At 44.2% G+C, this 25,077-nt stretch overlaps 1 protein-coding gene across 1 annotated transcript; it reads left to right on the top strand.

The window, feature by feature from the left end:
- The first annotated feature begins 1,753 nt into the window (after positions 1-1,753).
- Positions 1,754-20,383, top strand: RTCB (RNA 2',3'-cyclic phosphate and 5'-OH ligase). Its single transcript, XM_075008083.1, has 12 exons — positions 1,754-2,124; positions 3,889-3,967; positions 5,590-5,657; positions 8,484-8,583; positions 10,319-10,475; positions 10,933-11,089; positions 12,537-12,696; positions 13,817-13,992; positions 14,696-14,884; positions 15,381-15,491; positions 17,588-17,707; positions 18,642-20,383. Exons 1-12 carry the CDS (start codon positions 2,032-2,034, stop codon positions 18,747-18,749), a joined length of 1,518 nt encoding a protein of 505 aa, XP_074864184.1. The 5' UTR covers positions 1,754-2,031; the 3' UTR covers positions 18,750-20,383.
- The last annotated feature ends 4,694 nt before the right edge of the window (positions 20,384-25,077 follow it).

Raw genomic sequence — 25,077 nt, 5'->3', positions numbered from 1 at the left:
TGGCTACTACTTCAGAACTAGTTGGACACAGTAGGTCTAGGTGGCGTTTGGTCTTGTCATGAGTGCAGGGGGCAGGACTTGATGACATCTCGAGGTTCCTTCCAGGTGTATGATTCTGTAATTCCCCAAGACCCGCCCCTTCCTGCCCCCACCTCTGAGCCTGCCACATCCTCTTTCTTCCCTCCTCTAGGACCTCCTGCATGCTGTGAAACAGCTGATGGCGGTGGGGAGGAGGCACAGGGAGGGAGAGGGAAGCCCCGATCCGCAGGAGGTGGAGCTGCTGACATAGTACAGTAAACCCTCCAGATGCGGGTATTCGATCTGTGCGTATCTCACATTAGTGAGTGCAGGGGAACCCGGAAGCTCCACCCATCGGCAGCTGCCGCTGCACAAGCAACGGGGGAGAGCCCCAGTCAAGCGGAACAGAGCTGACAGCCAGCTCTGCCCCTCTGTGCCTTCGGGGGATCCCGGTGTTAACAGGGATCCACCTGTTGAAAGGCTGTTGTCTGGCCCAGCAGCTCCCTCAGCTCAGCCACAGGCAGCTGTTGCTGCACAGGCGAGGGCGGGGGGCGCTCCCCCTGTCAAGGACAGCACTCGGGGATGGCACAGAGGGGCGGAGCGGTTGACACTCCAGAGGAGCTGCGATCCCCCTTCATAGGGGAATTGCCTCCCGCGCCCCGTGCTGCGGCGGTGGCAGCTGCTGCGCCTTAGCGGGCTCACAGTCAACCAGGAGCCTTTTAACGGGGGGATCCCCCCCCGCCAGTGGCACCCCAGGGCACAGCTGGCAAACTACTCCGCAAGCTCTCTTTCCCCTTCACAGGGGGATCCCCTGCTCTCTGCTTCAGTGAGGGCTGCTGGTGCTAAGCTGGCGGCCGCCCCCCCCCCCCCACTTGGGAATTTGGAGTTTCTCCTGGTTTTCCAGGAACGTAATTCTGCAAATCGAGGGGCTACTGTACTGTGGCTCTTTCGCAACGTACACTGGAAAATTCTGGCCACTGGTGGGTTAGCACTATGGGCACAACCACTTTTCTTGAGAAGCTATTCTGCATCCTCACTGTCAAGAAATAAGGCACAATTGTTTACTGTTCAATCACTTCGAATGAGCCCTACCATCTTATGCCTCCTTGAATAGTTCCTAGCTCCCCCTTGGGACTTTCGCTGCTCAGCTTGCTGTTACAGCAAAGGAGCTGTTAGGGAAGGGGAAAGGGAAGAGCACCTGAAATGTGGTTTTTAAAAAGTGTTTGAACAATGAAACCATTTTCAACGAGTAACTTCATTTCATTTGGAAAGTTTCCACTTCCGAAAACGAAACAAAGAGCCGGACTTTCGCTGCGCCCCCTTTTGCAGCAGAACCACCACCCCCACAACCCGGAATTGGCAAGCCCCATTTTCAGCAGGAAATGTTTAGCCATTGAAAACCTTGGGCCAGCTGTGAGTGGGGCGCCCTGAGCCAGCAGCGGCTGGGTGGGTTGTACCGTCAATGTCCGCTGGGTGGCAAGGCGCTGCAGGACGCTGGGAGGGAGAAGGGAGGCCGGGGAAGGCAGCAGCGGGGGATCTCGCCCTACACAAAACTGCAGAGCTCGTGTGAAGGACTGCCCGGGCAAGCTCTAGGCGGCAGCGGCAACTAGGCCCCACGGGCGAACGAGGAGCGGCCCAGCTCCCAGCCCCATGTCGTCCTGCCGCACGCTTTGCACGAGCAGAGGGACGCGGTGACGTGTGCTGGCTCCCCGCAGTCGTGGGGCTCCCCGGACAGCGTCCTTTCATGCGCCTTTCGCAGCCCTCCCGGCGGCTAGAGGGCGCTACAGAGCAGCGCGGGGTTGACGTTACGTAACGCAACGCGCCAAATGGAACGCACGAACTGTGAGCCTCGGTGGGTCCCGTCCGACCTCCGCAACGCCTCTTCCTATTCGCTGCTCCTTCGTCTTACGAGAGAGCTTGAGCCTCGGCGGCTTCCGTTGCAGCCTTCTTGGCCGGTGCTGTGTGGCCGTAGTTTGGAGGTGTGTGAGACACGGAGGCAGCCGGGCCGCCGCCATGAGCCGTAGTTACAATGACGAGCTGCAGTACCTGGAGAAGATCACCAAGACCTGCTGGAGGATTAAGAAGAGCTTCGTGCCCAACATGAACGTGAGCGGGGGGGGGGGGGCGAGGCGTGTCCTGGTCTCGCGCTCGTCACTAACCGTTGAACACGCGCTTCTGCTCCTGGAACCCGAACGCGGGGGGGGCAGGGGCGGACTTGCGGGCCCCACCCCTTGCCGCCGGCCCCCTTGGGGCGCGAGGAGGCAGGCGGAGCCCGGGGGGGTGCGCGATCTGTCGCTACCCGACTGGCTCTGCCCCGTTGCGGGCTCCAGCGTGTTAGCGCCCGGGGAGCCGCGGCCTGATCCTCTGCCCAGCCCCGGTCAGGGCGATGCCTCTACTCAGCGGCGCTCGGGGAAGCTCCCGCTCCACAGTCGGGCAAAGAGCGCCAGGGCGCTGGTCTGACGTGTACCAAGTGGTTGGCGAAGGGCACAACTCTCCCCGCGCCGCCCCAGAGGGTTCGCGCTCGAGGCAATAGCACGGCTGGGGACGGGGGGGCTTCTTCCTTAATGATTTTCTTGGGGGGGTGAATCTGGCGCTATTATAACAACTTGCAGCGAGGACACCCTGGTGTGAAGGGCATAATGCTCCAGAGTTGTATTTCTGGAATGAGACACCTTTCTGATTCCGAGCCCGAGACGTCCCCAGGCATCACCTTAGCTACATATGCACCATCTCTGTTCTCTATCACATCTGAGCAAATGCTAATGCATGTCAATAGTTCAGTGCCTAGAGTCTGTGCTACAGCTTATGCTGGTATAATTTATGTCACCCAGGTGTGAAAAAACTACCCTGGAGCCATAGAAATTATACTAAGATAAGTGCTTGTGTGCACAGTTTTATGGCAGCAGGAGAGCTTCTCTTGCTGATGTAGTTTCTGCCAGTGGTGTATCAGCATAATAAAACTGCCTACAAGAGGTCTGGTGTCAGCATAGAATGTCTCCACCAGGCACGCTGTGCTGGTGCATGCAGCTGTAGCTCCGGATGTAGAGTTGTGGCCTATGTGGTTGTAGGATTGAGCACGTTGATTGTAAACTTCTTGGAGCAAGTTTTATGTGTTTTGGAAGCTCCTAGCATGTCTTTACTACTATAAAAAAACAACATGATAAACAAATAAACAATGGTCTCTAAATAAACAATGGTAAGAAAATTACAAAACAATACTTATTAAATACCATTTAATTTTTTAGTGAGTCTTTTTGTATTACATAGTTCTGCTTGTGACAGTGCATTTTTACAGCTCAGTAAGGATGCATTACAGTAAACCCTAAATTTTACAGACCCCAATTTAGAAGTCTTCGAGAACAATGGACATCCCTCACAATCATTACTGAAGTCTACTGGGGTCTTTAAAATCATGCCCCGCTCCCCTACACCCAAAAAAAAATGTAAGACTTTTACTGCTGGTGCAGCCTGGAGGAGCTGCCACCACCTGCGCTGGAGCCACCCTGCATGCATGGCAGTGGCTCCTCCAGGCCCTGCAGTGACACCTCTGGCTACGTGCAGAGAAGCCACATGTGCAGGTCATCCGTGGCCAGGTGCTTCCAGCCACGTGTGGCCAGGCAGCTCTGCCCACGCAGCTGGGTGCGTCTTGACCATGTGACGGGGTGCAGCAGCTCCTCTGTTGGCCATGGCTCTGGTGAATGGCAGGGTTTTTTAGAGGGGCTGGGGCTGTGGGAGCATGGCTGGGGTGGGTGGGCAGTAAACCCTCACATATAACAGACTTTTGGGAATAGCAGACAACCTTCCCCACCATTAGTCCGTTATAGAAGGGTTTACTGTATTTTGTCTCCTCATTCTTTTCTATTCCTCTAGGTGGAAGGTGTGTTTTATGTAAATGATCCACTAGAGAAATTAATGTTTGAGGAGTTACGAAATGCCTGCAGAGGTGGTGGTAAGTATAGTAAGATTTTCTATTCTTATTTCATTCAAATGCTTGTTTCCTTTATTTCACTTCTTTCACCGTCACCTCCTTCAAGAAGAAGCCTCTTATACTGAGTTTGTGTGGCTTGCATGCATCTAAAAAACCAGTGAAAATGTGTAGTAAAAACTATCCACATGTCCATCCTTGAGATTGCACGCTGCCTGTCTGCCTAACAAAACTGCCTTTAAATTCTGAAAGTATTGCTGGTGAAGCATGTTGGCTTGCCAGTTCCAGTGATGGCGAGGGACTTAGCCAAGTTAAAAATATAATTAATACATTTCTTTCCTCTCTTAAGAACTTTATGGAGTTGGAAAATTAAAGGGATTTTAAAATATACTGCACTCTTTCATAATTGTATCTTTTGGCTCAAATGCAAGAAGTATGGAAACAGACTCATCAACTAATTTCTAATTCTTAAGTGACCGCGTAATGCAGGAAGAAAACTTTAAATGCATAATACAGGGGAAGATAAAATGATAAACATGCCGCTATTTCTTTTGATCTTGGGGTCTGTCTAACTACTAATTAAACCCATGAACCCCAAGTTGGGGCATAGGTCATCCACAAGGCTCCTCCACGTGGTTCTATCTTGGGCAATGGCTTCAATCTGGCCTCATGAATAATTATTCTGGCTGGATTTCCTGCTCTTCCCCAGACATGACAAGTTAAGGTTTTCCTTGTGGATGTTTCTGTAACAGTTTTCTTTTTACGGGCAGGGTTGTTAGCCCTACGCCAACTCCTTATCCTCAAGGAGAGGTTGGATCACTCTTTGTCTGGTCTCTACCCATTGACCTGTCTGACAAGGGAGACCCTACCAGGAGCGTAAAGCTCCAGCCAGCGTAGCTCTCCGGGTCATTGAGATGCACAAACCCCCCCAACCACTACAAGGTGATGATCAAGGCCTGGGGGCTGAGGTCTATAACCTCTTTATATTTAAAAGTAGGCTTAAACTGACTTGGCACTGTTCCCTGAAAACCTGTGTTTATGGTATTGGTACAGTATGGCTATCAAGACTGCAAATTCCCTGATAGTACCTCAGCCTTTATTAGGAAGGCAGCAGGGACCATAAAGTGGAAAGAAAAGGCAGTTTATTCCCCATACCCAGTCAGTCCTTGGTTTATCTTTTGGTATGTACCAACAAGAGTGCAAGTTGTGGAGAATTTTTTTGTTATGTTGACACCTCTGTGCTCTGGACTGATGCCATGAGACTCATTTCACTGAATTGAAGTCTGTTGAGGATTTTCTGAAATTATCCCACCTCTTTTTCACTAGCACTAGGGGGAATTTCGTTGTAGCCACTGAGCCAGTACTTAACATTCTTTGTCCAGGCCTTAGATTATACGGCGATAAAAAAGCGTAGACAAATGGCCCATACAGGCACTTTGACAGGAGGAAAATTTCAGAAACTCTTCAGTGAAATGGAGCTGTAGCTCCCCAAAGGGCCAGATATTTGCCAGGCATTTTCCATCAGACTGAAGCAACTTTGGGTCATTGGATTTGAGGCAGCAGCTTGAAAGGTGATTCCATATCCGTCATGATCAACATTGTTCATCAGCAAGTCCCTTTGGTAAACTTCACTTTTCTTTTTGCAGGTGCTGGTGGATTCCTGCCTGCAATGAAGCAGATTGGGAATGTGGCTGCACTTCCTGGCATTGTCCATGTGAGTGACTGCTCCTGAAGAATTGCTTTTGTTCCTTATCCTCTCCCACCCCCACATCCCTCTGCCATTGGTTGATGCTTTCCAAATAGTGGCCATGTTAATAGCTAGGATACAAAACTTCATTTCAATAGTGCTATGCATTTGGAACTGCCCCAGCAATCAAGGCTTTCCTTTTACATGCATGAATTAAAAATCAGCAGCTGTTTTCATTGGGAGAGTGTCTGCAAGGTAAAGTTGCAGTGGAGATACTTGAAAAGTAAAGATACTAGTGGGGTATTTATCCTATTTGGTATTGTCTGTACCCAAATTACATACCCCATCTTATGATTTATACAGGTTGTAGCAAATGTTTACTTTCTGGTGGCATCTCCTGGGTGTGTGCTTTCCCTCATTTTCTTTAGAGTAAAATAACATCAAAGTCATGTGTTAGGGCTTCTTGTGCACATTTTCCCATCATGCCTGTGGAACATAAAGCATCACGTTCCAGTGCAATGTTGCAGATAGAGCAAAGTTGTAGATATGTAAAAAGGGACGGTTCCTCAGAAGTCAATGTTTTTTGTAAATATTTGATCAGTTTTGTTCATCTCCTCCTCTATATATCTTCCCTTAAGTGTGACACCCAAAAATTGAAAAGATTACTGCAGCTGAAGCCTCTCAAGGACAAGTACTTACATGCAACCTTTCTGTTAATACGCTCTGGAATGCTGCTGGCCTTTTTTGCAGCTGTATTATGTTGTTGGCTCATATCAGTTCTCCTTCGTTAAATAGTGGATCTGTGCTTTTCTTTTGCCTTCCTTGTGCTCCTAATAGATGTAAGAAACTTCTTGTATACATGATAAGGTGTGTCATTTTTCAGGAAGCTGTGAAATTTTTGTGTAGGGGATGAATTAATTCTCATTTTTCTTAATTGCCAGTAAGCAACATTTGGTGGTTTTTATTTTTAATTGTTTTATATGGTGACTCAGAAGAAGCTCTCACTTGTTTTTTGTTTTTTTTTTTTTTTTTTTTACAATTAATTGCTATCCCTGGGGCCGTAAAGGTTCATAAAGATGACCTGTAAAGGAGAAGAATCGGGGGGGGGGGGGGGGGGGGGTACCAGTTGTTGGGTTTGTTTTGTTTGTTTGTTTTCCTTCCCCCCCCCCCCCCACCTGTTCTTTAAAGTTGATATTCTGCACGTATCCTGCCACATAAATGTCAAAGATATCCATTCTAATCTTCTCCTGTGTTATAGAGCTTCCTGGGTGTAAATCAAATTTTTTTAGGATAGGGAAAGAGGTTGAATAAGTGTTCATGTTTAAAACTGTTTGAACACATATATAAACAGTTTAATTAAAAATCACAGCCTTTATCAATTAATCAGGCTTCTTTGTCTTGAAGCTGTAATGTTGTTACTAAATCTCCATAGCATCTTTCAGGACAGCCAATATCTGAATTAAAGCAGTCCTGCAGCATTTCATGTACAGTAAACCCTCAAAATATGCAGCTTCAAGTTGCACGTAAATCACTTTAACACGAGTTAAGCACAAGTTGAAGCTGCTCTGTGGCCCCTTCCTCCAGCCATGTGGCTGACAGCTGTGACACTGGAGGAAGGCAGGGGGAAGACTTTTAGCTCGCCTAGCTGAAAGCCCCATCTATCTGCCTTCTTCCAGCCCCACAGCTGTCACACTGACAGCCCGCAGCTGGGTGAAGACAGGGGAAAGAGGCTTTTAGCTTGTCTAGCTGCCAGCAGCTAGGCAAGCTAAAAGTCTTCCCCTGTCCTTCCCCCAGCAGTGTGGCTATCAGCCCATCCTGGTGGGCTGGTCAGTTTCCCAGCTCCTGCAAGCCCAGAGGAGTCAGGAACCAGGTGGCAGCGTGGTTCCCTCTCCCCTCTCAACTTGCGCAAAAATTTGAGTTGCACGGGGCCGCAAGGACACGACCCCCATGTAACTCAAGGGTTTGCTGTAGTTAGTCTTTTGAAGATACAGACTAACACGGCTACCTGTCTGAGACTAAAATATGGATTATTATTGTTGAAGTGTGAAGAGCAGGCTCCTCTTTCTATAATTAAAGAAAAGAGTTTTCAGGTCTCTCTTAAAAATCATAATGTAGCTACAGAATGTTCTCTTTCTGTTGCACATCCCATTAGCAGAAACTAGTTTTAGCATCTACCTCTCGGGTCAAATTTTTGTTTTTCACCCATTGGGCTGAAGCACTTGTTTGGTTTGTATGCAGTTATGTAGTTTTAATATTGGAGAATGCTTTCTGTTTCCTGCTTGCCTCTTACTTCAGGACTTTCTCTTTTTATTTTGTTTAGTAATCTGCCAGAATTTGGGGTGTCTTTCTGCATGCTTGAACTTCTGTGTCTTTCAGTCTGGTCTTGTCATTTTTAAACCCAGCTTAATTGAATGAGGTAGCTGTGCTATACTTCAGTCATGAATCCTAATGATAAAATATTTATCATTTAAGATACCACAATTCAATTCAAAAATTGTTTCCTTTCTCAGTGTGGAATGTGGGAACTCTGAATCCAAGTGGATGATGGTTGTCATGATCTGTTCATTTAAAAAAAAAAAAAAAGCAGTCATGTAGCACTTCAAAGACTAACAACATAATTTATTAGGTGATGAGCTTTTGTGGGACACAAACACTTATTCAGATCTACAGGCCTACCAGAACAAATCTGTAAAGTGCCCCAGATACTGTTACTATGACTAGTCTTAGTGAAGGTTACATTCTGCATCTCCATGGGTAGAACTGTCCATAGATGGAACAGAGTTAAATATAATTTAAAAAGTCTTTTTTTTTCTACTGTTCTTTTGATATCATCAAATTAATTTTTTTTTTTAGAAATCTATTGGGCTGCCTGATGTACATTCTGGCTATGGGTTTGCCATTGGTAACATGGCAGCATTTGATATGAATGACCCAGAGGCAGTGGTCTCACCAGGTAAGAGTAACTTGAGTTTAATTTAATTTACTTTGAGAAATGTCTTTGGTTATCTGAAATTCTTTCTTGAAATACCCATTTGAAATCCCTGTGTTTTTACAATACAGAAGTAAAATGAAATCTTTTAAATAGAGACTTGAAGAGTTTTTATTGAAAATACTAGATGCAAGCTCTTCAAATAAATCCCTATTAAAAAGAGCACACATCCTGAGTTCTTTGTGTTTTCTGCAGGAGTTGATTATATCCCAAGTGCCTAAATACCGCAGGGAGCTTTGCTCTCCTCACATTGCTTTGGGTGACTGTCCCCAGCTGTAGCTCAGAACTCTGATCTTGGTTTTGGGCAGGTAAAAGACGAACTAATCTTTAACCACAGTTTTAAAGTGTTTGTTTATATTAAGGATTTACACTCCTTAAATAGTTTTGTCTTATTTTTAAGAACTTTTCAGTTCACTTTTATTAACCATTTGGAAACACCTATATGCTGGCATCTGAGAGCTGTTATTCTAAACTGTGTGGACGGAAACACAGAGAGTGCCATAGTAGAGCAGCCCCTAGGTTCATCTAGTCCAGTATTATGCTGTAGCTCTGGTCAGCACCAGATGTTTCAGAGGATGGTTTAAGAATCTTATAGCAGATAGATTTAAAATAATCTGCCCTTCTAGTTGGTTCATCCTGATTTCTAGTAGTTAGTTAGTGGCTCATAAGAAAGGCTAGTATGCCTCCAAAAAGTGTATCATTAATTTTATCTCTGGATATATTTGATATCTGTATAACCAACCATTCTATTTTTGAATCTTAAGCTCTTGGCCTCAACAGTTTCTCTGAAAACAAGTTCCAAAGTTATTTTTAAATGAGGGGCTGGACTTGATGGCTTCTTAGGTCTCTTCCAGCTCTATTGTTCTATGATTCATGTAATTCATTTGGTATTTCCCATCTTTTAGTTCCATTGAGTGTCCCCTTGCTCTTGTGCTACCAGAAAAGAAGTGAAGTTCTCAATATACCTTCTGTAGGATAGTCATTATTTCATAGACTTTTGTCATATCCTCTTGTCTCCTTTCTAGATAGACAATCCCTTCACTCTTGTGAGTTTCTCCAGGTCATAAGTAATTCTCATCACTCTTCTCTCCCCTTTAATATTGAACTAAAGATGCACTTAACATAACCACTCTGCAAACAAGCTTGCTGTTCCCTTCCGGAGGACACTAATTTTAAAGCCATAAATACAAATATTTTGTTTTCAAATAACTTAAATTAGAAGTCAGAAAATTTGCTAATTGTAATGTGGTTAAGTAGTTTGACTATCTATTTTTGTATTCATCACAGGAGCAATCTTGCAAGTTAATGATTTTGTGGGAGACTTTTTGTTTGTATCCCTGATTTAATTCAGTATACAGGGCAGGGGAATATCCCTCTAGCATTGAGTAAAGGTGTTGTGGACATGGAACACTTCTCATTTTTAATGGTGGTGTCAGGTTTTATCCTACTTGGGGAATGCATTGTCAGCTTTCCAGAGGCCTGTGGACTGCATGGAAATCCATTAAAATGGAGCAAATTACAACTGTCCTCTCATTTAATATGGTGATAGGACTGACAAAGACTTCAGGCCCTAGTTCTTCCTGACAAAAGTTTCACATAGATCATTGCAAATGATTGTGGCCAAATGCTGCTGTGCGGCCCACAACTGCACAGCCCCATTTATTGTGTGTGTTTTGGGGGGTGGCTTTTATTCCTTCAGGTGGTGTCGGGTTTGATATCAACTGTGGTGTCCGATTGCTGCGTACGAACCTGGATGAAAGCGATGTCCAGCCTGTGAAGGAACAGCTTGCCCAAGCCATGTTTGACCATATTCCAGTTGGTGTGGGCTCCAAAGGTGTCATCCCCATGAATGCCAAGTAAGAAAATGACTTTGCACGCACTTCTAGGGGATTAGCACTGTCTGGCCTTTGTTTTGAGAAGGGATTTGCAGGTAGGAGGCTGAAAGGTGGTGAAAAGAAACTTTCAGGTCTGTTCCTTTCCTCTACATACACAGCTATAAGTAGTAGTACAAAGCCATCTGGATGTCCAGAGGATTAGTTAAGGGTTATATGTTCCCATAAGGGAAAGTTTCTTAATTGCATAGATAGTGATGCTAAAATGTCAGTCCTTATTCTGATAGCAGAGGAGGGAAGCAATGAAGTTGCAAGTGGCTTTATTCACACGTTCTGTCTTTTTGGAGCTGGCTTTCTTCTTGACAACAAAGGGCTGAAAAACTCATGGGCTTTTTACCACTTCAGACATGGGTGGGTACCCTTGGGTCACATGTGAAGTTAACATTGTGCTGGTATGAGGAAAGTGTCCTGATGATTGCAGAGACTTGGAAGAGGCACTGGAGATGGGTGTGGACTGGTCGCTCCGGGAAGGCTATGCCTGGGCAGAGGACAAGGAGCATTGTGAGGAATATGGAAGAATGTTGCAGGCTGATCCCAATAAGGTCTCCTCAAGAGCTAAGAAAAGAGGTTTGCCTCAGGTAATGTTACCTGTAAGGTGTTTGTAAGCACTTTGAGGTTTAAAACAACAAGAAAAAATTAGCTCCCTTCATTCTGTAATTCCTGCTCTGTATTCCTGGAGGCTTTGACTAGCCATGGTTTGGGAGGATTGTGATTTTTGAATAAGTTTTCTAGCTCTGACATAATGAAAGAAACAGGAAGAATTGTGCTTTAAATTCTTACCAATGGATAAAATGTGTATATGGAAAAGAACCCCAGTGAACTGCCCTCCCCGCTTTCACTAGTACTTGCCACCATTCCTAAGAAGTTGACTTCTCTAAATGTTTTGGTTACGTTAAATGGTACTTAAAAAAAAAAAACCATGAAGGATATGTCCTGTGACTTAACTGTAAAATTCTGGCCTGCCATGCCAGACAACTGGATTCAATTTCCGCAACTGATAGCTCATTGCTTAGGTTGGTGTACTGGGTGCTTGGGCATTGTTAATGAGACTATATCACAATTTTGTAGCATTTTAATCTTTAAATAATTTAGGAACTATTACCCTTTATCTGTTTCACACCGTGATTTTCCTAAACACACAGAGGTGGTGTCAAAACGAGAGTTGGAAGTTGGGCATTCTTGTCTCTCAGGCTTGTGCTCAGTCCACATCTCCATCCCTGATGATAGACTTCTCCAGGAAAGTGACCACTTCCTATTAACTGTGTTTACAAACTTTTTGCTGATGTCTATTCTGCCAGTTATGTCAGCAAAAGTTATGTTGCTCAGAAGTTTGCTATGGGCTCTTTTTTTTTCTTCTCCCCCAGTGTAAACTTTTCTGGAGTAAGTGGCAGTATTCACAACACTATATCAGCAGAAGAGCTTTGCCACCAACATAGTTACTGCCACTCATTGGGAGTGCCTTGATTATGTCAATGTCATAGAGCAGTCACCTGAGCGATCTTACAGCAGTGCGGCTGCATTGGTACAGCTGTGCCCCTAGAAACGCTCTGGTATAGGCATAACATTGACAATAGGACTGTGAAAATATGAACACTGCTCTTCTTTACTATCTGTGTTTTTAGAATCTATTTTAAGTATGCCTAGTAGGTTTGCTGGAAGTGGCAGCACAACAGTTCTAGATCTTTTGTTTAATCATATTCTCTTGCTACAACTATTTTTTGTAATGGTTCAAAATAAATATGTAATTTCATCTCCTTAAAAGTTTCTAAATTATATCTGCAGAGACAGACAAGATTATGCCTGCAGAATTTTTGACAACTGTGATTCGGGATTAACTTCCATAGTCTAGCCAGTTCATACCCTTTGATGGCATTCTAATACACTTCACCATACTGCACATAAACTCATGACTCTTCATTCATAATCCCCTCCAAAGGGAGCCATTAATCTTCTGTTACCAGAGGCTCGCTTTTTTGTCCAGTGTCTAATCAATAGATACCTAAGATATCTTATTGTAATTGGCAGCTGGGAACCCTGGGAGCAGGAAACCATTATGCTGAGATCCAGGTGGTGGATGACATTTATAACGAGTATGCTGCCAGGAAGATGGGCATTGATCACAAGGGCCAGGTGTGTGTAATGATCCACAGCGGCAGCAGAGGCCTGGGCCATCAAGTAGCTACAGGTATATTCTGTGACAAGACTCCTTCTGTAAGAGCTGGAGAAAGAAAATCTCTTCAGAATGTCTGCCTCTCTCAATAAGCTCTGTTAACAAAGTGTATTCAGTACTTGTACTGTAAACGCTCCAAATACGCAGCTTCAAGTTGCATGTAACTTGCTTTAACATGAGTTAATCACAACTTTAAGCTGCTCTGTGGACTCTTCTCCCTGCCTTCCCCCAGCTGTGCAGCTGTCAGAAGGCAGGGGAAAGGCTTGTAGCTTGCCTAGCAGCCCTCAGCTGTGGGCAGCTAGGCAAGCTAGAAGCCCCTTCTCTCTGCCTTCTCCCTAGCTGTGCAGCTGGAGGAAGGCAGAGAAGGCTTTTAGGGTAGCTAGGCAAACTAAAAGCCTTCCTCCACCCCCACCCCTGTGGTGCTGCTGTCAGGTTGACAGCTGCACCACTGGAGGAAGGCAGAGAGAAGCATTTAGGTTTCCTCTTTTCCCCCTACTTGCATGAAAATTTGAGTTACACAGGGGTTGCATGTAACTTGAGGCTTTACTGTACTTTAAAAACAAGAGTTAATCTTTAAACAGCCCTTATAAGGAAGGTAATTATCCACATTTGAGATTGTGATGGAATGGGGCAGATACCTAGACTGTGAGCTCTTTAGGGCAGACCCTATTTATTTGTTTAATACAATGAGATTGTAATCCTTGGTTGGATCCCTAGATGCTACTGCAATAGAAATAGAAGGAAAAGGAGAGGTGGCAACTTTCCAAAGGTCACAGAAAAAGTTGTTAGTCATGATTAAAACAACAGAGTTCCTTCACTGAGTGTTGTGCTCAGACCTCCAAATCGTACGCCTAGGACTGTACCTGTTAGATACTTAACATGTTCTGGGGGGCATGTGTCTTGTCCAGGCACCTGTTTCCATCAGTTTCACTTTGAAAGTCATACTGGGCAAACCCTGCATATGAATTGAAGTAATCGTTCCAGATATTCACTTTTAATTTGAGGAAGTTGGAAGTTAAAATACCTTCTATTGCTTCTGTGAGGGGGAGCTGGGTTTTGTGCCTGTGAATCCATATCTAAAGCATTTCAAGGTAGAGGTAACAGGACGTGTTTCTATTTTGTTCTTTATTCCTAGATGCTTTGGTTGCTATGGAGAAAGCCATGAAACGAGACAAGATTATAGTTAATGATCGCCAGTTGGCGTGTGCCAGAATTGCTTCCCCAGAGGGACAGGATTACCTAAAGGGAATGGCAGCAGCAGGGAACTATGCATGGGTCAACCGCTCTTCCATGACTTTCCTAACCAGACAGGTAGGAGCACAGGTGTTGTTCTGCTGTCAGTATTCTGATGCTTTTAAAGTTCTCTGGAACAAGGTAAAACATTTTGATCCATGATGAGGAGCAGTTGGGTACAGCATGTATTTTTCTGCTGCCTGTTCTATGTCTACTTGTTAAGAGAGGATTTCAGTCTCCAGGGCCACCAGTCCAATACCTTTCACCAGCAAAAAAAAGTCTCACTGGATTACATCTGGGCCACCTCTAAAGAATATAGAATAACTCATTTAAATGTGTCTTCTTCCCATTTATAAGGGTAGAATTTTTAGATGTGCCAGTGTCCCATTTTGCCCTCAGGCATGTTGTTTCACAGCTTTTTGATTAGTCTCTGTTCTTAATATTCCTGATTGACTCTTGATACTTTCAGAAAGTTGCAAGCTGCCAGCAAACACATAATCCAGTTCTGTTGTACAGTTTGCAAAATTCAGTTGACTTCAGTGAAGTTGCAGTTGCTTATGCCAGAGCTGGATTTGGCCCAGTGTGTTAGAGCCAGGAAGGCCGAACTCAACTTTACCTGTAATTTAATTTAGTTAGTATTCTATATTCTGACACACTGTTTCCTGTGAGAGGCTATTTTCAAATGTGTGCAGTTTTTAATTTCTAAAAATTAGAGTGCTTCAAGTCTTCTGTAGTTGTGAGCAATTGTCTCTGTGTTTTACATCCAAATTTTTTCCTTTAGGCCTTTGCTAAAGTCTTCAACACAACCCCTGATGACCTAGATCTTCATGTGATCTATGATGTGTCCCATAACATTGCTAAAGTGGAGCAGCATGTAGTGGATGGAAAAGAACGAACCCTCCTGGTGCACAGAAAGGGATCAACCAGGGCTTTCCCTCCTCATCATCCTCTCATTGCTGTTGATTATCAAGTACGGTTAACTTTAGGGGGAAATGGATGTGGGAACGGGACTTCAGGTGAATAGGAAGAGTTTGTGTTATTAACTGAGGAAGACTTTAAATGTTTCAGTTCAAACAAGGTAGCAAATTAATTCAGCCATTGTCCTCAGGCTTACATGGAAACTTTTGGACACATCCTGAGTCACCTTGCTTCCCCACTGTACAGTTGTCTGCATGATCTTCTGGCTATTTGTTCTGTCCACTTCTTAGGAGGCCAGGCAAATAGACACAGTTTGGCCTTACGATAGGGAACATTTCTATACACTGCCTGCATTTTTCCGGTCTTATTGAGTGAGTCAAGAGTCCTGGGTACGCAGGCAGATGCTTGCCAGCATTCCTTTATGTATATGTGAACCTGAGCTCGCTTGATGGTGCCCTGGTCCCCCTTACACCATCTGTTGAACAAAAATGTCTTATATCGTAAGTGAGTTTGATCTTAAATTGGAATGTTTTTGTTCGCACCTTTAGCTGACTGGACAGCCAGTACTCATTGGTGGGACAATGGGAACCTGTAGCTATGTTCTTACGGGCACTGAACAAGGCATGACTGAGACCTTTGGAACCACATGTCATGGAGCTGTAAGTACAAAAAATAGTTTAAATGAGCAATTCTGATGGGATATCCAAAAGCTAGCTGCTTAACGAGCAACTGCATGCTATTACACTTATTGATAGTGGAGACAAAATTCCTAGATCGCCAGCCGAGGGAGTGCTGCAGGTGGTGTCTTACGTGCTCTTGAGCCTCTTTTCCTGGCTTTCCTTGCCTACAGAAAGGATTGCTGTGGTGCATGGAACCCGACCGCCAACAGCCAAGATCTAAGAGCTGAAATAAAAATCCTGAAGATGCTTGCGCAGAGCACTTCCATTGGTGGAAGGAGATGGTGCTGAGGCTCCTTTTAACAGTGGGAAGAAATAGTTAGAGCTGCTTCACCCAGTAAAAGCCCAGATTGTGAATACTGACCACCTAACAGCTTGGGTGAAAAGAGACTTACAGGATTCCCTGATACCAATATGCTACGAGTTGTTGTACTTGTGGTGATCCATAACGTTAATGCTTCAAGATGTGCAGTTATTAGGGCTCTTGCAAATTCAGTCACATAAAGTGTTATGGACTATGAAATCTGGTCTTTTACCCTACCCTGGGGTCAGCAACTAAAACAAAAACAGCCATCTTTTCCAATTTGACAAAAAAAAAATCTTTAATTCAAGTGCCACAATGCATGTGAGTACAAGCCGGTCCTTAATAAATAACGTCAAACTGTACTTTTTGTAACACCTAACTTAAGAACAGCGCACACAATGATTTTGTAATTTGATGCATGTTTACTGCAGAATGTTCACAAACTTGTCACATATTCTATTTTCTCATACTTTGTGTGTGTGTGTGCGCGCCACTGTCTTCCTGATTTTTTTCACTCCCAGACACCTCCCCTCCCCTGGAGAAAGCTAATGGGAGTAATCCAACATTTTTTGATCACACATCATTTGCTATTTAGATATGAGTTGTTCACTGTTGGGCTTTTAAACATTCACTGTTTATTGAAAATAATCAGGAGGGTTTTTTTGTGTGTTGTTGTGTTTTTGTTTTGTTTTACTTTGCAGTTGTAGCATTGGGAGCCACAAAGAAGTCCTTAAAGATTTGCATACGGCTCCAGATCTGTAGGTTGCAGACCCCTGCCCTGTACTGTACAGATTTCCTGGGGAGCACAGTGTGTCTTAAATTGGGAGTCCTGACCCAAAATGGAGTTTCTGGGTATTACAAGGTTGTTTTAGGGGTGTCACAGTATTGCCACTTTGATTTCTGCAATACCTTCAGAGTTGAGCAACCAGAGAGTGGTGGCTGTTGGCCAGGTCCCATCTCTGAAAGCAGTGCCCCACCAGCAGCAGTGCACATGTCAGCATGGAAATACCATCCTTCTGCATTGCTGCTTCGGAGCCAGGCAATTGCTGACTAAGGGCCCAGTTCTGCAGGCAGCAGTGCAGGAGTTAGGAGTACCAATACTATACCAAGTCATCCTTCTGCATTATTGCCAGCAGTGGCGCTGCTTCAGAGCTGGGCTCCCAGCTTTTAGCCACAGCAGTACAGAAATAAGGGCAATGGAACCACAACTACCCCGCCTTCCCCACACAGAAATCTTGGAACCTCTCCCACAACTCCTTTTTGAGCAACAACACTCTGAAATGTCAGATTTAAGTAGCTGAAATCATGAAATTTATGATTTTTAAATTCCTATGCCATGTAATTGTCCAAAAAGGCATGTGACTTTAGTAGGGTCATTATAATTAATACAGGAACCCCAGCACACCAACACATTTTACTTCTGCCTCCTGTTTCCCAGCTCACCTGGGGCATGTGGCCTGCATCAAGCAGTTTGTTTCTGTACGACATGGCCATCCTACTAAATATTAATGTATGCTGACTTGTTAAAAATAGCTTGTGCTGAATGGCACCCGAAATACCCTAAAGTAAACCTCAGATAAGAGATTCTGGGTGTTCTGTCCCTCAGGTCTCTGGTTAGTTTAGATTTAAACTTTGTGCTTGATCACTTTGGCAGATGCTGTCTTGCCTGGAGTGAAACAGCTATGTGTACGGTTTTTATTTCCACTGTCTTAGGAGTAAGTCTTACTCCTCATGGTGACTACAACATGTGAAATAATCTAAAACTATTGTTTAGGGTCGTGCATTGTCCCGAGCCAAATCTCGACGAAACTTGGACTTCCAGGATGTGTTGGACAAGCTGGCTGACATGGGGATTGCTATCCGTGTTGCTTCTCCCAAACTGGTTATGGAAGAGGTAAGTTTTGGGTGGTTGGTTTAAATTTGTGTTTGTCCAGTGGGGTATGAGAGGAGCTGTTCTTGATTTCCTAATGGATACTGGCCATTTCTCAAAATGTCTTACTGAATATTTCACCATGCTGTTAAATTTCCAAAAGGAGATTGCCTTTCTGTCTTCCTGAGGATAGGAATACTTTTATTCCATTATGCAAAGAAAGCTCATGTTGGTGCCATATAAGCCTTTTGGCTATATTCATTTTCCTCCTTTCTGTGATGTGTTTACTAGCTCTAAATACAACTTATGTTTGAGCTTCTAGGATTAGCAATATTCAGATATTGTTTTGCTTTTAGGGTACCTACAACTGTTGTCCTTCCTCCTAGACTAAGCAAGTACATCGTTCATGGACCAGAAACTGAAGAATCTTTCTCAAACATGATTAAAAAATGATGGTGGTTTTGGTACTTCGATTTCCTTGAGAGGAGCATTTAATGTGTGGTGGCTTTAGTGGGGTTAGGAACTATAGAAACACCCTCTGATATGAAGAGCTTGCATTCGCATCAACCCCACTCTAGTCCGTTGCCCAAATGGATGTTTGCCATGAGAGCTCCTGGTACTAATAGGGCTCTAAAAGCAAACCTTTCTAAGCTGCTTCTCTCGGAAAGGAAGCTAGGGCGGCTTGTTCCATGGTGCTAGCACCTGGTGTCCTCTCTTATGCTGCTGAGTCCAATATGGTGGCTAGTTCAGTTCCTGAATGTCTTTAAAATAGTTTTGTTTAGTCTTTCAGAATGAGACAAACTTGATATGCATTTTAAGTGGTTCACTCATCTTTTAGCTATGTAAAAATAACCAATTCCTCAATGACTCAGTTCCCCTGTTTAACAGAGTAGAAGGGTAAAACAAGAGACACACATCTAACTTTGCATGTTTCTTTTTTCCTTTTTTTTTTTTTAAGGCACCTGAATCCTATAAGAATGTGACAGATGTGGTTAACACCTGCCATGCTGCTGGCATCAGCAAGAAAGCTATTAAATTGAGACCTATTGCTGTTATTAAAGGCTAGGAACCAACTGAGGTAATCGGAAACCACTGGAACAGCAATGCCTTCCACAAAACTGACTAAAATCATTGTCCTCATCCACACATCTTGATGGCAGAGTGCACAGATAGGTCACTCCCTGTTTTGGAAACATGACTGGGCAAGGATGCTTTTGTTATTACCCAGAGTCTCAAAAGTAACTTTTTTGTGTTATGGCACTCTTTAGCGTGCAGAAGGAGTAAGCAAACTAATGCTGTTGCCTTATTTACAATGATCCCAGAAAAGTGCATGAAATTCCATACCCGGACTGTAGTAAGCCTGAAGGATTGCGGTACATCCTTCATCAGCCAGTTTAACAGCTCAGCTCACTATGCATCCAAGTGACCGGAAGCCCTGATGCTAACTGTAGTCTTCTGGCAGGTCAAACACATAACAGCGGGAAGGTGTTCTGTTTACAAACACTAGTCAGTGTTGTGCAGAGAGACAGTAGCAATAGTAATGTATCCAATGACTGAGTAGGGAGTGGTCCTAACCTAAGTTCCCTGTGAGCTGTGCAGCTACACAGCAGCCTATTTAGCACCACAAAGGCACTTGGAGAACTCTGCCAAGGGAGGGGTGCCTCTCCTCCAGCCTCCATGTACTAGGTCACCAACCTGCCATGGCTGGTTTATCCCTTCCCTGGCCCCGACTCTGCTGTGCTCTCTGGCATCTGCTGACAAGCCAACACTCGCCCTAGGAGGATGCCCCTCCTACCTGGCTCCTAATGTGCTGTGGCTATTGCATTCTTATCCCAAGCTGGACCCAGCCATGACCTGAGCCCTCCTACCCCAGCCTGGACCTGCTTTTTGCCTAGGGAATGGGTGCCTCTTCTCTTCCCCCAGCCTTGGAGCTGCTGCAGTGGGGAAAAGTGCCCCTACCCCCTGCCAGCCTATGTGCTGCTGTGGGAAGGATGCTGGAGGGAAAGCGCACTCTCTCTCCCTCCCCGTCCTGCCACTCCCCCAGAAGTCCCAGAGCACCTTCCACCCCAAATCCCTCATCCTCAGCCCCTGTCCCAAATCCCTCAGGCCTGACATTAACAACTTTCTGCCCCACACCCACCACATGAATTTTAGGTGCTCCAGTGTGAAGATGAGGTATCACATGCACATACATTCTTTCTGCACGTGGGTGGGAAAAATTAGCGGGAACACTAGTCTTAACCCAAACAAAATACATGAGGGAAACTGCCTGGGATTCAGACACATCCCCCATCATTAAAACATGGCCCTGAGGTATACTGATTTCTTTGATATTGACAGGTGTTCCACAAGGTCTGATGGGAATTCTGGTGCCATTGGGTATGTTGTTGGAAAGGTAGAATATTACCTTGCATATGGAGTGACTTAGCAACTGACAGATGAGTTTAGGATAAGACTTCAAAGGCCTACAATTGTAATGGGATCTGCTGGTTCAGCCTTCTCCAGTGGGTTTCTGCCTGGATGACTTTAGTGGATTGAGCTGCAAGATGACGACCTAAGATATATATGATTTGAGACTGACGGAGTAGTCTTTTTTATTTTGTTTCTCATTTAGTAATGAGACTTGGGAGGCAAATCACCAAAGATGGTGAATTTCTAGGAACTTGGAATTTCAAAATAAAATGGGAAAACACAAAATCATTGCAGTGTGTGTGGTGTCCTTATTTGTGTTGCTGAAACAGCTGATTATTGAAGAGAAAAAAGAGCTTTATACCTATTGAACCTCTCATCCAGCACACTTGGGACCTGACCTGTAAGGGATGAGAGAACTTGCTGGATGACTGGAGGTTGATATTTTCTAGTGCATTACTAACATACTGCTTACTGGGCTCTTAGACATTTTGGAGTAAATGACAGCTAAATAACAGTACAGAACACTGAGAGCCAGAACTGGTGGCTATAAACAAACTTTTTGGGCCCATGGGAAACTTGGCCATACCCATGATAAGTAGTTGTCAGGCTAACTAAAATCATGCTGGATTATGGCATTTACTGGCTGAGAAAGTTCTGGATAAGAGAGGTTTAACCTGTGTTGTGATCTAGAAGTTTCACATTATAGCCAAACTGGTATATATGTATGTGAGCTATGAATTGTACAAATACTAGCATTTCTTGAAACAAAATGGGGCTAAATGCAGATCTAACAAATAAGTGCTCAACTTGTGGAGTCGTTTAACATTGTACTTGTATCAGACTCAGTTCTCCCCTGCTTGTTTTTGTCCTGGGTGAAACTTGCTTGAAACTACAGACACTGAAGCTAATGCAGAAGTGGCGTTGGTAAGAATGTCCATAATAGGGATGCAGAAACTAACTACTGTGGAGGCTACAACCTATATGAATTCAAAGCAGGAACTTAATATGAAGGTTAAGTATGGAATGGAACTTAATTTGAATTAATAACCAAAATATTAAGTTTTATTAGAATCTTGAAAAGTTTTTTACAAATTAGCCTATGCTTAGAGATGTTGGTATGACTCTTGTCAGTCCTTATTCTGATGTCACTTACCTCTGCTGTGTCAAGTGGAATCACTCCATTCTCCCCTGCATACGATCAGAATTCAGCTCATTTAATTGAGTATGTGTTTTGTGGGCAGAATTAGACCCCACAATCAGTAGCCCCAACTTAAGTTGTGCTGCCCCCCCAACACCCTACTGTAGTGTGAGCTCCATGCAGTATGTTTTGCAGATAACTGATATAAAATAGAGCTCTCAAAATATTTCTGTGTGTTCCATTAGTTGTAAAACCATCATGGTCCAAATATATTTTTCTAACTTCCACTTTCCTGTGTTGCAACAGAAATTGAAATTAATGGTAGCTTTTTTTTAAACCATCAGCATACATTAAAACAGGCAGAACTTTTATGTATGGCAAATAAATTAAGGCTTTTATGTGACTGTATTTGACCTTTTCCTTAAAGTTAATTTTTGTGCACAAGCACTAATGAATGAGAACTACTGGACTATTAACACTAATAGGTGCACTATTTAGCCCTGGTCAGTTCTACAAATTTATGCATATACTAGCAGATTTACCCACTGTTACAGAGGTCTTTAGCTCATTTAAGTATTTTTAAATAAAAGGAAAATGTCTTTGCTTAATTTTGTTATGAAGGTAACTTTTTATTATGGATTTCCTAACGGGATTACATTTTTTCCGTTTAACTTTTTTTAAAAACAGGAATTCACTCAGTATTTTCTTTCTTCATCCCTAAAACTCTCATCATTTCCTAAGCTTTAACAAAAAAGGGCTATATTCAATTTGATTTCCAATAGTATTTTCTTCTAGTTTTCCTTAAGCATTGTTTTTTGTTGTGTTTTTAAAGTGGTGCCAAAACAGAGCACATCTCCAATTTTCTCCATTTAATCTCTTCTTCTGTAATGCTTACTGAGAAACAACCCTAGTCCAGTTTCATCCTAGTTTTCTGGCTTGGGATTCAGTGTCTTTCAACTTTCACTCCATTATGTCAGTTTTGAGGACTATAGTCAATTTGGCAATTCTTTGTTAGGTCTTATGAGAAACAGGCACATCCTGTTCTGCCACAACCAAACCCTTTTTATTGCTTGAAATTATGAGGAGGAAGCTATATACTGAATGTGGTGGTCCTAGCTCATACTGTTTAGGACAGAGGTGGTCAGCCCATGGCTCATGAGCTGCATGTGGCTCTTTGAACATTTAAATGCAGCTCACCAGAGTGCCACCCACATGCTCCATGCATGTGCCCCACCGCTTGGTGGGAGAAGTGTGTGATGACTCCAGTGAGTTGCTGGCATGGCATTAGAACAGAGGGCTGAGAGGGAGGTGGAGCTGTGGGAGCCTGGCTGTGGGGGAAAGGGAGAACATTGAGCTATGTATTGTATCTTTTATATATCAATATATGAATATCTAATATGTGGCCCTTTGAGCTCTATCCACTGCTATTTTGGCTCTTCATCTCCAGCTGGTTGGCCACCCCTGGGTTAAGAGGGGCTCTTGATCAGACATTCTAAAAAGCGTAGTAAATAAAAGTTGCTCAGGGGTACAAAATCCACACTCCTGAGTGATGCAGATACAGTGACCTAGCTCTCGATGTAAACTGATGTTTGGCAGAAGTCCTTCCCTCAACATGCGGTTGCCTCTCAGGAGGTGGATTGCCTGTACTGCTGGAAGAAGCTCTCCTGCCAGCGTGAGTAATGTCTTCACTAGGTTCATTTAGGATGTTCATTTATACTCTGCTTAGCAGCCGAGCAAAACTGTCCTTTTATTTTCCAGTGTGTCTACTCTCTGTTCTCAGGGTGCTCCTATCCTAACATGCACTGCTTCTGACTCTGCTGGTGGTCCCACGCCTCCATTTCTGGCCCGGAAGGAATATGTGATCTGACATCTCTGGCACAGACACACAGGCCTCTCCTCCACACTCCTTTGTTCCTCTCAAACATAAACATGCTTAACCAGACTATCCCTTCACCCCCTTCTTCAAAGCAATCCAACAACAAACTGTCCCCCCCGGAGCATGTGCCAACACGTACTCTTGCTTTCAGAAGGAAGAGCTGAATCACTCAGAGGGCCCTGCTGCAGCTGGTGCTTGCTTTTTCTTATCGAAGCTGTGTCTCAATTTGCTCTTTGCTCACCCCTGGTCTAGCTGCCATGCAGCTCTGCCAGGGCACAGATCAGTGGCATTTCTAAGGCAGAAAAGACATAGGTGCCTCACCCCTAAGCAGCCTGCTGTGACACTACTAAAAATACCCGTGCTGAAGTGTACACTTCCAGCCACCTGACTGCACGAGCAGTGGGAACAACAGTATTGTTGGCCCCAGGCATTTGGAAATCAATAATCAGGCTCCAAATAATCATGAGGTTGGTTTTTAAATAAGTATTGAGTAATTTTACTGTTCTTTGAGGTGCTCTTTGATCACATTTGCCCCACTTTTCCCTGTAGGAACTCGCATAAAAAAAAAAAAAGCTGAATTTGTCTTCTGCTCGAGTGCCTCCTGGAGCTGGGCCTTTCAGAAAAAGCAACACCGGGCGCAAGGGTTGTGACAGCTCTGCCAGGCCCCTGCTCCAGGCACCTGAAAGGGGCAGGGCTCAGGGCATAAACATAAAACTTCAACAAATGGGGCTCATTTTTACACTTCAGATTTGATACACTTTAAGTACTTCATCCTCATAATGTACAAGGGAGAGGCACACGTATCACTGCTGTTTTATAGCTGGGGAAGCTGTGGCAGCAGTAAGTTCTGATCTATGTGGGGACAACCTTTTGTCACTAGCAGGGTGAGGTTTAGAACTCTGGAGTTCCGGTTCCTGCTCCCGTTCCTCAGTCTACAGAGCAGGTAGCAGGACATCTATCTATTCTCCTTTTGCAGTGAACTCTGGGAGAACCTGTTCTCTTGCACTGCATGTCTGGACTCAGTCTGAGGGAGGAAGGAACAGAAGGACATGGCACAGCTCACGCTGATAAAGATGCTCATCTGATCAAAAGAGTTACGACTGAGGACTGAATACTTGGAAAATTAGAGTTTGTACAATAAACTGCTGTCCCTGAAAGTGTATTCAGATAGCAGAGTATTATCTCTAAAACAGTTGGTGGGAAATGGCTCACTCTCTGGTACTCTTCCAGCAAATGCCATGCTTGGAGATCCAGAAACTACCAAGAGCTGTGCTTGGATCCCCACCTCCACCCTGCGACAGTGCTACAAACAGACCATAGGGCTGACCCAGGGTTATTCTGTTTCTGTATAGGGTATGTCTACACAGCAGAGTTATTCTGCAATAACGCTGCTACGCACAAAATGTATTTCAGTCTAGCACTCAGCTATTTTGCAATACAGCATCTACACACAAAGAGCCTGTTTCAAAATAGAGCCAGTGGACCCATTATGGCTTATTTCAAACTAGGCTTTATTCACTGTCGACACAGCCCCTGTTTTGAAATAGCAATTTCAAAATAGAGGTCATTCCTCGTGCAATCGGACTTATCTATTTCAAAATAAGTCAACCGCTATTTTGAAGTGCATTGGGTAGATGCTAGGAAAGTTATTTCAAAATAAACAGATGCCATTTCGGAAGAACTTTGTTGTGTAGACATACCCGTAGGTTATGTCTAGACTAGAGGGATTTGTCGGCAGAAGTTTTTGTCAGAAGATATCTTCTGACAAAACTTCTGTTGACAGATCATGGCCAGCCTGGAGGGTGGATCAAACGAGTGATCTGCTCTGATGACAGAGAGCAGCTGGGCTGCCTAGTAGCTGTATTGACAAAACAGCCAACTGAAAGAACTGCGTACAGGGTTGCCCGGTGTCCCAGAAGCTCTGTTTGTTGACTGAAGGCCTCCTGGAATGTCCAGACCAGCTTTTTG

The sequence above is a fragment of the Carettochelys insculpta genome, chromosome 1 (genome assembly GCF_033958435.1).
Source record: "Carettochelys insculpta isolate YL-2023 chromosome 1, ASM3395843v1, whole genome shotgun sequence".
NCBI classification, from domain to species: Eukaryota; Metazoa; Chordata; order Testudines; family Carettochelyidae; genus Carettochelys; species Carettochelys insculpta.
Note: the sequence above shows the minus strand (reverse complement) of the source record. Positions and strands in the feature narration are given on the sequence as shown.

Excerpts from the sequence above, each read along its gene's own strand:
- RTCB (XM_075008083.1), top strand. The coding sequence starts at position 2,032 with ATGAGCCGTAGTTACAATGACGAGCTGCAGTACCTGGAGAAGATCACC. Across the intron at positions 3,968-5,589 it reads AAATGCCTGCAGAGGTGGTG|GTGCTGGTGGATTCCTGCCT; the intron begins GTAAGTATAGTA and ends TTCTTTTTGCAG. Across the intron at positions 12,697-13,816 it reads GGGCCATCAAGTAGCTACAG|ATGCTTTGGTTGCTATGGAG; the intron begins GTATATTCTGTG and ends CTTTATTCCTAG.